At 37.7% G+C, this 15,682-nt stretch overlaps 1 protein-coding gene across 13 annotated transcripts in view; it reads left to right on the forward strand.

The window, feature by feature from the left end:
* The window catches only part of LOC136837493 (uncharacterized), a 1,465,013-nt gene that overhangs the window by 1,369,939 nt on the left and 79,392 nt on the right, over positions 1-15,682 (forward strand). For 10 of the 13 annotated variants that reach the window (XM_067102285.1, XM_067102289.1, XM_067102292.1 and 7 more), the window contains one exon: positions 5,673-5,987. The exons of the other annotated variants lie outside the window; for them this stretch is intronic. In XM_067102285.1, coding sequence (XP_066958386.1) covers positions 5,673-5,987 — 315 coding nt within the window. The remainder of the gene's footprint in view (positions 1-5,672; positions 5,988-15,682) is intronic. 13 annotated transcript variants of the gene reach the window in all.

Here is a 15,682-nt window from a genome sequence, read left to right on the forward strand (position 1 = left end):
TATTTCTCGCTGGTTTTTAAACGCAGTCTTGATACCCATTCTTTGAAAGATTACGAATACAGTCTTGATCCTTGCTGGTAGATTTTCATCCACTGTAATATACGAATAACCTACTGATCGTAGGAAGACACGACCAAAAGTTTATAGGTCTCACTATACCCTCTTTCAGCAGTCAGGTATCCTTATTTGAGTCTTACAGTTGTCCGTTCATCTCCGTCATGAAAATCAAAGGCAAAACCTTTACTGAGAGTAGGTCAAAGATTCCGAAGCTCCTAATCTTTCTTGATGGGCATGAAAATATCATCAGTGTGTTTGGCATCAAATACAGCAAACTGGACTCTGAAAGTAGACCCATTGTTCCGCCGTCCCTTTTTCGGATAAGCTCCCCTGCTTCGTGTCAAAAAAGGCATTTCTTACTTCTAGATGAAAGCGCATATATGCTAAGTGACTGCGTGACATTGAAAAGTAGTTTGCTTTAAAATGGGTGTCAGATAAAAAATAAACAAGAATATCCTAGTATCAGAAAAAAAAATATCGCTAAACGTCTTTTAATGGCCCTTCTAGAATTACAAAATTTCGGCGAGAACGAGATTGTCCCTTTAATATTTACTTTTGTTACTTTCAGTGATTTTATTAATACAGTCGTGAAAACTTTCCAGTCCAAACGAAAACTCAAGGTTTATAATCCAGCAAAGGAAAGTACAAGTGTGTTTGAGGACCATTTATTCATTTTATGGTGTCTGCCTCTCTTGCCTTGCATCTTTGTTTGAAATGATTCTTATTTCCCTCAAGCCCGAGTTTTATCAGGCACTCTTTCAAGTCTTAGGCCAGCTTAGGTTTGAGAGGAGACTCCACTGAAACTGATTTAGGGGAGGAATTCCTTGAATAAATTGTCATTGTCTATATTTTGGCACTTACATTTAGCGAAACCTGAGGCAAATGGTATCAGGCAGACGTTTTCTCGTTTGAAAATATTGTTGAAGAAATATTTTTTCTCCTGAATACCGAATATCATCTTGGTATGCATTACTGACCAGTTAACCTCACTTATTGATCAGAAAGAATACAAACTTTTGGCTGCGTAAGAGTGTACACACACACACACACACACACACACACACACACACACACACACACACACACACACACACACACACACACACGAGATTCCAGTCACATACAAGCAATTTCCTAAAAAATGCTGGACAAAGACATATATTAATCTAGTTTAATGACTGATTAAACCTAATAACACCTGAAATAAGGCGTAGTTAGGCATTTTTACGTAATCCAGTATATAATTTACCCACACGCCTCTGGCAATGAGTCATGTATAGCAATTACCATGTTCCAGCTTAGTAGTTCTCGCTACTTATACATTTGGCTTATAATTCTGCAGACGCAAATGGCATCTCCTGTTGCCCTGTCGACGTAAATTGAGGCGTTTAGACCGTGAGGACAATTGCCACTGCCATTATTATTAATTATTTTAATAATAACGGTAATTATATTCCTGGACAAGGTAATGCTGGCAGTGATGAAAAATGAATGCAAAGATAACAGTGATAAGTAATGATGATAATTTCTCTCTCTCTCTCTCTCTCTCTCTCTCTCTCTCTCTCTCTCTCTCTCTCTCTCTCTCTCTGACAAACAAACGCACAGGCTGATATGGCACCCTCGTACAGAAACTTTTTTTATTTACTCTCTCTCTCTCTCTCTCCGTCCACATAAATTTACATGAATTTACATTATTATATTACAGTCTTTCCTCTCTGCCCATAGCGAGCCGCCCTTTCCCTGCATACAGAGGAGAGACCCTTGATGGCCTCAAGCTATATATGTGAAGGAGAACCGAAGATCCACTACTCCGCTCTTCTCCTACCCACTCCACTCCCCCACTCCCCGTTCCACGGTATCCTTTCCACTCTTCAACTTCCCCCACCACTGTATCCTTTCCAGTCCCACACCGCATCCTTTCCACTTTGATAGAAAGAGGCCTTTCTTTTATCTACCTTTTGGCGGGGTCCGCAAGGCGCAGATACCCCGCAGCCCTCAGAGAAGGTCACAAAGACGGCGGCAGCAGCAGCAGCTATCTCTCGACGTCATCATCGTGATGTTCCTCCTCCTCCTCCTCCTCCTCCTCCTCCTCCTCCTCCTCCTTCCCTCTTTCCCGAAGAAAATTGTAGGGTGGGACCTCCTCCACAGGATGGGGAGGACCTCAAAAGGAAGATCAAGATTGTTGGTTGCCTTCGGGGCCACCGTTGGACCAAATTTTGAGGGTTGTTTTTGGTTTGGTTTTGTTGTGTTTGCTGTTGCGGGTCGGTTTGTAAATCACTCGAAAGGCTTAAGTTTTTTTTTTTTTTTTTGCTTGCAGTGGAAGTATTGTTCCAGCGTGTGGGTTGTTCAAGATGTTTTTGTTGTTTTCCCCATGTATTTTTCAACGCAAGTCACTAACTCTACTTCCATATGCTTGAAAATCATGGTTTTTATTTACGTTTTTTCCATGTTTACAATTCTCTACCTTGCAAAGGTTTTTAACTTATACTTTCTAGTCTTCTTTGGTCTTGTCACCAATAATTCATCCTTCTGGGTAACTAGTAATCCGAATGAGTTCCGAATGTGCGTTGACAACTTAAGTCTTGATACAAGTTTGGGATCAGAGGTTGCGTAATTTGTAGGGAAGCCATTGTGGTCCAGAACTTTGAGTCTTGTCAAGGCCGTTTTCCTGTGACAGTCAGGATGTTTGGTGAAACCACTCAGCGACCGTAATCTCCAGTGACAGGTAGCACGTTATAGAATAAATTAATTAGGTTTCTGTTTTACTGTATATTGTATATATATCTCTCTTTTTATAAAAACACAAGTAACTCTTTGAGTAAGAGTATTAGTGGCTTCATTAGCGAGCAGTGTTTAACGTTGGCTAAAAATTACTTAGGGTACAAAGTTAAGTATACCTTAGTTTAACCAGACCACTGAGCTGATTAACAGCTCTCCCAGGGCTAGCCCGAAGGATTAGACTTATTTTACGTGGCTAAGAACCAATTGGTTACCTAGCAACGGGACCTACAGCTTATTGTGGAATCCGAACCACATTATAGCGAGAAATGAATTTCTATCATCAGAAATAAATTCCTCTAATTCTTCATTGGGCGGCCGGAGACTCGAACTCGGGCCTAGCAGAGTGCTAGCCGACAACTCTACCGACTTGTCCAACGAGGAACTACTTAGGGTACAGAGTCCTTACGACCCGGAATTGGTATGGTTAAGCTGTGTCCGATATGATTGGTTCACGACTCATGATGCTGAATGGGCGTGCAAAGATAAAGAGAAACACGCTTCGAACAGTTCACTTACAGCAGTGGTTCTCAACCTGGGGGGCGCGCCCCCCTAGGGCGGCGTCAGCAATTTCCAGGGGAGGCGCGAGGCCTAGGGAAAATTAAAAAATTCTAGAATTATATTCGTTATTTTCTTAACAAGAGTGAGGAACTAATATTCAGAAGTTTATAAGAAAAATGAAAAAGTATCGCCTTTTAACGTTAGTTTCCTATAGTCTACCATTCTGGTTAGACTCGTTAGGCTTACCATTATTTTGTAAAATATTTACCTCCCTCCCAATCCCTCGAAACCCCTTCTCTTTCTTTTTTTTTCATTTTCCTCTTAATCTGGGAGGTAATTTTACTCATAGATGCAAGGGGGCCGTGGAGGGAAGGACCAGCTCTTGGAGGGGGCGTGATAATAAAAGGGTTGAAAACCACTGATTTATAGTAACAAAATTTACCTTTGTATGCAATTTTGTTAGTAGATATTGTCATCCCTTATGCCAGAGTCTCAAGTTTTTTTCCATACTTGCTACCCTTAGCAAAGCACCAGGTAGTTTTTGCACTTTTATCTTTGTCTCGAAAGGATAAAAATTATATTCAGGGCACCGTAAGTTTTATTGTATATTTAATCTTTACTTATATCTTACAAATTTAAAGTTTTAGCAGCTATGTAGATTTGTTACCGTGCGCTCTCATTTGGCTGCTACAAAATAGCGTACCGTCTACATTACATCAGCTCGTGTTGCAGAGCAAGGATATTTGTTATATGGTCGGTGGCACCATGAAAGTGTCAAAAAAAGTCTAATTTTTCTCCCCATCCAGAAGCTCCATTGTTTCAGTCCAACATACGCTCCGAACAACCCTGTCTCTGATCTCCGAGCCCTTGTGGGCTCGAACATCCCGCCTTACGAACCCCAGTTTTGTGTCCTCAGTGTTAAGGGAGTGCATAGTATGTCCTCACTTTTTAATTCACTGGCATAATAAGTAAGATGGTTTTCTCTTTATTTGTTTTATTGATTTAAGACTTGGAGCAATTCTACACAAAAACCTGATATAGATCTAGTCTTAATACGTTCACATTTCGTTTCCAGTTTTGTCGCCAACAGAGCAGTCGTATATTAGTTTAGGTTAACATATTGATTATAATGTTGTCGATCATATATCCTTGGGGTTAAACTTGTGAAAAATTTATACATCTTTTGTGACAGTTTTTTTCATTAGCCTTTCCCCTCCCCCCCTCCTCCCCCACCCCCACCGTAATATTGGCCTTGGTGGTTACACTTGTAACAAATTTATACATTTTTTGTGATATTTTTTTCATTAGCCTAACCCCTCCCGTAACACTGGTTTTCAGCATTTTTCAAATAAATGGGGAAAATGTGGCCAATATATTTATAAAGTGACAGTGTCACGGAAAACAGTAAACAGTGACGTCACCACTAATTAAAGACTAAGATATGATAACACCCTCAGTCTCTTCGGATACATGTAAAAGTTTATGTAAATGTCCTCTATTATTAATCGTAAGGTGCATGCTCAACGGTGTTTGTAACTCTGTTTTACCTGTCCCTGCACCGATGTTTACTGCATGAAAAGTGTTTATTTTTAAAGACTCATGAGCGTTAAAAACTAAGCTGAAGCACCCACAGAGATTACATTGTACTCTTCCGCTCCAGCAATTTGACTTCCGTAGCTTTTGAAGTAATTCCTATGAAATCTTTTCCATCTTGTGTTCCTTCGCTATCAGTATATGACAGGAAATTGCTTAAAACTGTTCCTTCATTGATGTAAAGGTCACATATGATAAGGAAGCTCCACTGGAGAACAACGCTCTCTCTCTCTCTCTCTCTCTCTCTCTCTCTCTCTCTCTCTCTCTCTCTCTCTCTCTCTCTCTCTCGTGATGGTTTGAGTAATCTTATGCAGTTTATATAACAAGCACACGTTTAGTTGAAATTATCATCTCTTGTTATATGCACATGTTTGTATATAAACATGAGTTTTCATGTATTGGAATATACAAATACAAATGCGCACACACATCATACATATGTATATACATGTATGTATATATATGTTTATGTATATATACACCTGCACATTGACAGAATTCTTGTATGCAAAGACAGAGAAAAGATGAAATCATCATCATCAGATCTTTACTCCCTTGAACTTTCCCTTTCCCTGTTATTTTTCCACTTGTAATTTCCACCCTTTCATAATAGACAAAAATGGAAGGTACTGTAAGTACTGTAAGTTCTATAGATTAACCGTAGAATAGAGCCCCCACTTGGGCAGTCAAGTAAATCTATTTATTTCCCTCTTCCCTCCCCATACCACCACCCAAAATCGAAGACGCCCCCGTGTGCGCCAGTTCGAAAGACGTCTGGGCCGAGCCCGGCAAGACCATCACCACCCAGTGCCACGTGCAGGCTTCGCCCATGAAGCCCCTTTACTTTTCGTGGGTCTGGATGACCAACTCCGAGTCCAGGAGGATCATCCCGTCCCACGTCAGCTCCGAGGGGTCATCCTCGACGGTGACCTTTACGGTGCCCAAGGATAACCTGACCGAGGTTGGCTCCAACAAGCAACTGGGCGTGTTGCAGTGCTGGGCGGAAAACACTGTGGGCCGCCAAGACGCCCCCTGTGTTATCTCCGTCAGGAAACCTTGTGAGTATACGCAGATGTTTGTGCCTTGTGTAGGAGAATGTATTGAATTGGTTTTTGTACGTTTTTTATTCAAGACAGTTTATTCGTTATGCTGGAGATTCTGCTGGATTCTTTTTTTTTTTTTATCTTGAATTGCCCTCCATTATTTACAAAATAATTGTATGTACAGCCTAACATCTACTGAGGTGACACGTTGATTGTAAGTACTGATTTCATTCACCATTGGTTATTTACTAATGTTTCAAAGATGGTATTTAGTCATCTTCAAGGACTATGTTTTTATATTTCACCATTAGAGGGACAGACGTTTGTAAATTCCATTATAACTGTCTGATACTGAATTAAGACCATTTAGCCCATAGGTGAGATTTACAAGATTCAAGTAGTGGGCACATTCTCATTAACAGCTACCATTTGAAGTGGCAAACATTAAAATCTAGAGAACTAGACTTTCATATCGTTGTTTTCTTAGCGCATGTAAGGAGTTTTAATTTTCAGACATCTTTGGAACTGCTCATTCTGATAAGAAATTTGTTTTTTGAGTGGGAATTTTAATGTTCAGTATGTTCAAAGCTCAGATTTCTTGAATTTTAGTTAGTGTTTCGCATGCAGGTAGCATGTTAGTCATTCACTAAATCCGTGTATGAGCCAAATTTGGTATTAGTATATTATACAAATTATCAATTTAGTCGTGGTAGTGGTTACTGGCTGATATTCAATCTTTAAGTTATTTAAATATTTTTTTCTGTTGCTATTTCAAAGGATTGCCATAGTAGGTACTATAGAAGGAGAGATAAAATGCATCAATATTTCATAATTTACTTGTAATTGTCAACCAGCGTATAGCTAGGTATTTTGAGGTTCAGGTAATCTAGACGCCAAACATTACTGGTGTTCAGGTTGTATATTTATCAGTTATGATATTTGGGCATTATTTTGGTTTGAGTTTAAGTTGAGTTATAATGATTCAGTTGGGAAGTTAGGTGTCTGAAGATTGCAGATCACTGAATGAGTCAAGATTCCAGTAAAATTTAATGTGACCTAGGTAACAGTGATATTTTAGTTGCTGTGATGAGATGCACTTCCTGTATAACTACTGTAAGGATCGAGCATTTTTAAATTTAAATAGGACTTCCGAGTATGAGATCACTTGAATTGACAGACAGTTTCCTTTAAGGAATAATTCCATAAGCTAATCTCACACCAATTCTGGATGTGAGGAAAGTCTCGCCGCCTTGACATTCGTTATGTGAGAGTACCTTGTAGTTCCAGATTCAGTAAGTGTGAAGGATATGACATCTAGCCCTTGTATTGGTCAAAGAACACGTAGTATGAAGTACAGTTCACCCTCATAATGATGTTATGGAAATCAAGTCCTCTGTTTATACAGAGGTAAGGTTTAAAGTGATTTTTGTTAAGCATAGAGACCCAACGCTGAATATTTCATAGGTTACCTGATTTAGACAACTGATATTCAGGTCAGAAAATATTTGTTTGATGACATAGAATTACAATCGGTCGTTGTAGACAGCGTCATTCTCAGGCTATTGATGAAGAGTGTGGAATCCGTGCGCTTATTTTGTAAATTGTCAATATTCGTCAAGTTTTGGTGTCAGACCTTAGTCAATTTATATCGCCAATAATCAGAGGTAACTTATATACTCTTGCCATTTGCTGCGTCCGAAACAGAGAGAGGTCGCTGTATTTGCAGAATTCCATATCAGTTTTTGTCATTTTAGGGTAAAATTGCCCTTGGTAGTTCAGTGAATGAAACTGAGGTAAGTAATATTTTGATGGATTGCAATAAATACTGCAATTACTTTTCTCGGTGTTGCCACGTGGCTTTGTAAATTTTCTTTGTGCCTCTCTCTCTCTCTCTCTCTCTCTCTCTCTCTCTCTCTCTCTCTCTCTCAATATATATATATATATATATATATATATATATATATATATATATATATATATATATATATATATATATATATATATATATATATATATATATATATATATATATATATATATATATATATATATATATATATATATATATATATATATATATATATATATATATAACAAGTTAAGAGGAGATGAAGAAACCAAGTTAAAAATGCAAAAATCGTGAAATCTTAAGTATTTTTATGTGATGTATTTATGTGGGAATGGATGCCCGTATTGTATTCTTTAGTTGCTAAATACAGTTAAATAATGAAGTGGTAAAAACTGTTGTATAGAGGTTTACAGTGAAAGGGCTACGATTTTAAAAGAAAACGCTTAGCTGTAAGGCTCGTGAATACAAGAAAGAAATTTATGTGATAAAACGAGGATTCCTTGAACGGACAGAAAAACGTGTTTAAAGATTTGATAGGACCATGGTAAGTTAGCATAGGTTTTAATGGTAGGGATTTATTATTATTATTTTTTATTTTTTTTGCATTCATCTAATTACGCGGAGCTTACAGATAGCTTTCAGTGTAAATGTTTTTCGCAGGTGACAGAAAATTGTGTGAAAAACGCTAATGAACTAATTAACTAATTAAAAGTGTTTATACTTTGGATATATATTTCTAAAGGGAAAAAAATCCTGAAAATGCAAAGTATTTTACATTTTTTAATTTGCTGGTATTCGAAGCCTTGTACCTGGATCTTACCGTACCGCTCACAATCTCTTGCAAGAAAGCTGTAGAAGATGGCTTTCTCCCGTTTTGAGCGAGGACACCCCTATAACTTCCACTGAATTACATAATTCTCTGTACAAAACTACTCCTATATTACTTTTGAATGGGAATTCGAAAACTTTTTCTCTTGTAGTCTTAAAAGCGTGTGGGAACTGCAGTATCTTGAGATCCAGAGGGAGAGTCTAAGAACCGTGGTAAGTGTTATATAACTTAGTGTATGCCTGAATGTTACACAGTGCTTGGGGGCTCAGTTTCCTCATTGACTCTTCGGTGGACGATATGTTTTTGAGTTTGTCTGTCTGAATTTTTTTTTTATTAGGATTAGGTGAAACGTAGTGAAACTTTTCTGTGGCTGGCCCTTTCAGCATGATCGACTATCTGTAGAAATGGATGGAGGTCTGACGGTTTTTCGCCAACGAAACTCGCGCCAAATCACCATTTTCTGCCTTTTAGCTGACTTACGTGAAAAATGACGAGTAGATTTTCATGAAATATGGTGAAAACATTCATTGAATGAAGCCCTCCAGATTGGTAGATCTGTATGAAGAGGTGACGTTTTTCTCGCCATAGAAACCTCTCAATATCTTCATTAGTATCTGTTAAGTATGATTATTCCGTTGCATGTTTCCACCAGATTTCATCAGAATACGTTCGTCTGCATTTCAGATATTCAGTAATACTACTTTTGTTGTTTTTTAAAATGATTAACCGTGAGTTGCAGTTATCTTGAGAGAGGTTTGCAATCCCTGATTTACCTTTTCAGATTATCTGTTTTGTAGTACAAAGATCAATTTTAGTACGTTTAAATTACATTTGCTTTTGGTTATAATCGATATGCGTAGCACGTGCATTTAGGCACATGCATCGCGTCACGCATTTTGTGAAGTATACTCACTGGAACCTAATTCGTATGCGATTCCACATGGATTAGTTCTTGAATTATACCCTTGCACCCTTCCGTTATTAGAATCCGGGCGTTCAGTAGTCTCTCCAGACTTTCGAACACCGTCTCCGCGATGGTAATAATATCCTGGAGCCATTTCCAAAGTCTTTGAGGGAGGGATGCGGCAGCAGACTCCGTGGACGGGTGAAGCCTTGACACCGAAACTTGGCAAACGTTTCGACACCCGAGACGGGGGAACGTTTCCGAAGTTGAATGAAAGTCACAAATTAGGAATTAACCTGGAATGATGAAATCGCGTAATAGTCGCCCCCCCCCCAACCCACCCCCTAGTTTCACCAGTTTGGAGTTAAGATACATCTGCTGACTAAGTGGGGTTATTGTGACCTTGGGTGAGGATGAGAGGGGTGGTCATTTGTGTATGAATTACGTGCAGTTCATATGCAAATTAGAACGATCGTGTTTATGTATGTATATATATTATTTATATATAATACAGTATATATATTTATATATGTATATATAAGCCCAAATATGTATATATATGTCTATACATATTTGGGCTTACTATGTATAATATTATATTTACATACATCACTTTTAAAATAATTTCTTTGTAAGACTACCCTTGAAGAAAACTGGAACTAGCTAAAAACAGGTTGAACAAGTCCTGTAAGAGAGTGGTGAATAATTTGTCATAAGGGATAAGGAACCTGCATTTCAAAAGGGAGAACTTTCTCATCGCGGTGGAAGACGAACTAGTGTCTGGAATTACCGAGTACATTGAGCCGGAGAAAGTACTGCAAAAACAAAAATGGGTCGACTTCTGTGACTTATTATCTAGCAGAGGCAACGGTTGTCGAACCTTTTGTGAGAATCTTGACTTTAAAAAGGCAGTATTAGAGATATTAGTTTTGTGAAATTTACTAGCTCTTACCACCTTTCACTTGTACTTTGAGAGATAAAGAGGTTTTAACTCAGGGTTGTCAAAAAATTTGGTGGATTATTAGACATTTGTACGAGTAAAATGTATATTTGTTTTCAGCATACCAGAGTACGACTTTTCAAGAAGAAAGAAATTCCCGATTAGTGTTATTTTAGAAATGTCTCAGTAAGGATATGAAAGAAATTTCCATCAGGCTAAAGGAGAAAAGAAGGTTCTTGGCGCGAAAGAAAATACAGTCGTCGAGGTCTTAACTTGAAATATTTAGAAACTGAGGACCTGTCATTCGAATCGACTAGGAGCTACAAGTTAGCCTGCAAAGTAAAGAGTAACTATTAAGAATAACCCCTAATGCGAAAGCTTTTCCTGCTTCCAAGATGATGAAAATATATCGAGGTGAAAATAGGTGAGAAATGTGGGCAGAAATGATTGGCGCAAGATACAATTTTTCCAGTAGGATTCCCCCAACAGCAACTATTTTGATCGTCAAAAACAACTATTTTGATCGTCAAAAGAGGCGATCACAAAGACTGAGAGTATCTTAGTGAGCATTAAGTGTGGATTTTTTACAAAAAATGCTAACATTATTTCTGCTGCAGTCTCTCAGAACACTCATCTCTGCAGGCGTGAACTGAGTAAAAAGGAATAAATAGAAGTATTAATTAGTGCTGTGTATATAATACATATATATATATATATATATATATATATATATATATGTGTGTGTGTGTGTGTGTATACAGTATATATATATATATATATATATATATATATATATATATATATATATATATATATATATATATATAAGTAGCTATTTGCTCATTTAGAGACTGGTTCCAGTAAAATAACTCGGTGAACAGTCAGTGTCACAGTAATTCTTTAACAGAAGACTCAAGGATGACTCCCCGTGCCGAAAACTCTTAGCACTAGCCATTGCATGTACTAGCACTGAACGGACTCCTCTGGAATGAATGCGCCTCTCCCTTCTTTTTGCGTACGCTCTTATTCTTCCAGGGTCCAGAGAAACTTCCATTTCAGTGCCTCTTCCGCCCTTTTGAATCAGTACTTTCTGGGTCCCTCCCTCCTCCTCCCTGTAGGGGAGATAGTGCCGCCAGTGCACCTCACGCTATGCACTGTAGGTATTACTTTAGGTTCTTTGCAGCATCCCCTCGGCCCCTAGCTCCAATCCCTTTTATTCCTTTTACTGTACCTCCGCTCATATTCTCTTTCTTCCATCTTACTTTCCACCCTCTCCTAACAACCGTTTCATAGTGCAACTGCGAGGTTTTTCTCCTGTTACGCCTTTTAAACCTTTTTGCTCTCAGTTTCCCCCTTTCAGCGCTGAATGATCTAATAGATCCCAGCGCTTGGCCTTTGGCCTAAATTTTATAATGACTTCCAAATTATTTATATATTTCCTCAAGCTATTCTTTCCATTTTCCTCAGACATTCAAAACATTCAATATTTCCACCTGTGCTAACTTTGGAACGACTTTGCTGTATCTCAGCGTTTCTCACCCTTTCAGCCGTTTGTGATCCACATGCATTATTCAAGCAAGTATCGCAACAGGTCCCACGTTTTTATTTTCTTCACATTGATCATCCCCACTTTCTCCCATATACAGCCTTCATCTTCCAAAACGTTTGCAGAGATTCTGTTACTTTGCTTTACTCGTCCTACCACAGTCCATCACATTGATTTAAGGCTCCCTTACGAAATTCCATTCTCCCGCAATCCATACAAACACTCATGAGTCTCTTTTGCAAGGTTTCCTTTTATCTCTGTACACTTACTCTTGCTAACGCTAACTTTCACCTGTTCTCTTACAGTCAGCTTCTCTTCACCATCACCATGAACATTCTGTCACTAGAAAAATTTCAGCGTCTCAGCACATCCTACAGACTCGCACCTGCATCTCCTCTCCTTTCTTCCATTCATTCCGTCGCTCCTGGCATGAGAAATATGAAACAGCCATGGAGACATAAAGCACCCTTTCTGAGACCCACCACACCGTAAAAAGTTCACTCTCCAGGCTATGTATGTATTAGCACAAGCTTTTCTTTTGCCCTGTAATCCTGGAGTTGCTATACTTCTTCAACAACCTCCGTCTTGCTTGTTCATCAGTTCTGTTATAAGCTCTCTTTTATATCATTGTATACCACACTCGGTGTATACCACAAACAACTTTTCCATTTCTTCTCAAACTTCTCACACCGCTGGGTTCTTAACAAACGCGTGATACACACAGTTTCCCTTGTTTAAAACCGCAATCTTTCCCGGCTATGCTGGGTTTTATTACGTTTGCTATTCTTATTATAACCTCCATCCCCTTTTCCTGTATACAAAGGAACGATTATTCCTTCCACCCGTAATTTTGGAATGTTTTTCTCATCCAGACATAAATCACAAACACTGCCAAGACACATTCGCCATCACCATCTTATCATATCATTTTACTTGCAAACTCATGAGTGGTTCTCACTTCTTTCTTAAGAAAATTCAGTTGTATGAACAGTGTATAATCCACAATCTGGCCCCTTTTTCGAAAAACAAAACTATTGGATGTGCTATTATCTCTTTCAGTTGAATCAAAAACGATGGATACACCTGGTGAAGCCATTCGCGATCGTATCATTCCATCTACAATGTACTTATGTTTTATTAAAAAAATTTCCTTGCTGTTTTCCTATTATGAATTATGTTTAAGAATTGATGCTTTGAAACCACACACAGTTACACGCATTATATGTATGTATGTATTATAATATTATATATATATATATATATATATATATATATATGTATAAATTTATATATTTTATATATATATAATATATATACATACATATATATATATACATACAACATATACATACATTCATACACACGCATACGCACGCACGCACACTAGAGAATACCTCGTTTATCAAGATTCTCCGGACGTATGTTTGGTTACGACACTTGCTTCACTGGCGCAGTGACCGATATGGCCGCATTCACTGGAAACCTTTTATGCTTTCGCCGATCGAAGCCGTGAATTAAAGCATGAGGCCAGCATCGTCACTGCTAAATAATAGTAAAGACCAGCACCTTCTATATATATATATATATATATATATATATATATATATATATATATATATGTGTGTGTGTGTGTGTGGTGTATGTATGTATGTATGTATGTGTGTATGTATACACACACACAAGCACATCTATATGTGAGTGGGCTGTGTTCTCAGCCAAACTTAAATGAAATTTTTTATGCAGTTAACGCTTTGGAAATAATTTAGTTGTTTAAAGAAAAAATAAAGGACTACAAATAGAACGTAAAAAAATGGAGTGGTTTATTTCGTTAGAAAAACTGTGCTGATTTTTCCCCCATTTTTGTGTGAGTATTGGAGAGAAAAACGAATTTCCACTGCGCCGTTTTGGCTTTTCTTTCATCTTGGCTGGAATAATGTTATGGAATCTTTTCCATAATTCCTGGAACTGGAAATCTTCGATGCCTCTGGAATCCTTCTATGATTTATTTCCCAGGGATCTATTTGCATATCGCCTATTCTTAAGGGCTCCATTTTTACCTCACTTATTTCACCACCATTAATTTGTCTCGATAGGTTCTTTTAGATGCGCTTGCTTCTACGTTTCTACTTCCATTTGAAGTTTGGTTGTTATATTTTGAATTGCTTTCGCATATATATATGTGTGTGTGTGTGCTCCCATATATATATATATATATATATATATATATATATATATATATATATATATATATATATATATATATATATATACTATACTGTATATGTATATATATATATATATATATATATATATATATATAGATATACTGTATATATATATGTATGTATGTATGTATGTATGTATACTCATACGGACCCTTTCATTTAGGATGACTGTTAGAGATACGTACCGTTGGTCAAATCCCTAACAGCTCTATTACCAATAGGGACCCGTACCTCCACAATAAAATTCAGCTGATACGGTCGACAATGCTGGTGACTTTCGTTGGTATCGTTCACAGTCAAATGTACTTGAGTCAATTCTGAACACGTTGTCGTACGTGAATTTCTGATACTGTATCTCATCAGTCAGTTGGGTGTAGTGTAGCTCGTAATTGCCAGTAATTAACCATGAAAACGGTTGTGACATAGCTAACATCAGCGGATTGGTATTATACTCGTGGCCCCTGTGTTTATGTAACCACAGCTTCGTATGAATAAGTAGTTCGACATACTGGTTTATCATTGCTGCCCCTAGATATATTAATCTTTATGGCTTTCAGTTAAATGAGTTGTGTTTTGTTGTCTTGACTAATATTCTGTGTAGAATATAGTCCTACAAATTTCCATCCCACCAGGACTAGAACCAGTCGCTGGAAAATGCTAGTCTTGCCTTAAGCCGTTCAGATAAAAGCAGAATGGATGGTTACTTAGCTGAAAAGGCTAATGCCTTGTTGCGTCACCCGTTCTAAAGACAGGAGGATGGGGAAAGCAGTGATCATGACGAACAACTTTTTTGCGAAAGTATGAGCAACATCGGTATAATGATTTCCTCAAAAAAAAAGTAATGTGGGAAAAAGTGTCTCCTTGCATAAGTTTAATAAAAATTCGGTAAAATTAAGCCCGTTATTATCAACAAATTCTTAAATATAGATTTACAATTGTTAAAAAAAACGTGAAAAGGCTGAGAAATCGATGATAGTTACCAGCCTTTTTTTTTTTTTCTGTATTTGCATATTTTGATGTTAATGGTGGAAAGTTCGACGCTCTGGTCGGTAAAGCCCAAGCCATCCGGAGGAAAATGTATATTTGGGTCTAGTTACGTCGACCCTAGAAGAATATAATATGGGAGTTTTTCTCAGCGGAATTACTACGAACGCACATCGTCCCCGAAATGACTTGTTAACAATATACACACACACACATACATATATGTGTGTGTGAGTAGGAAATGTCATTATATATACCGCTGAAATGAAAAAGACAATATTTACAATTTTTTCCTGAAAGATTTGCATTGTTTCTTCCATTGCTGAAAAATGCTCTAACATATTTTAACAAGGGGAATGTCAAGGTTTTTTCTGTAACCCTTTACTCAGTTTATACATGAATTGTGATTAAAGTATGTCTGCTCCTCTTGGAT

Source organism: Macrobrachium rosenbergii, chromosome 59 (genome assembly GCF_040412425.1).
Source record: "Macrobrachium rosenbergii isolate ZJJX-2024 chromosome 59, ASM4041242v1, whole genome shotgun sequence".
In the NCBI taxonomy this organism is placed as follows: domain Eukaryota; kingdom Metazoa; phylum Arthropoda; class Malacostraca; order Decapoda; family Palaemonidae; genus Macrobrachium; species Macrobrachium rosenbergii.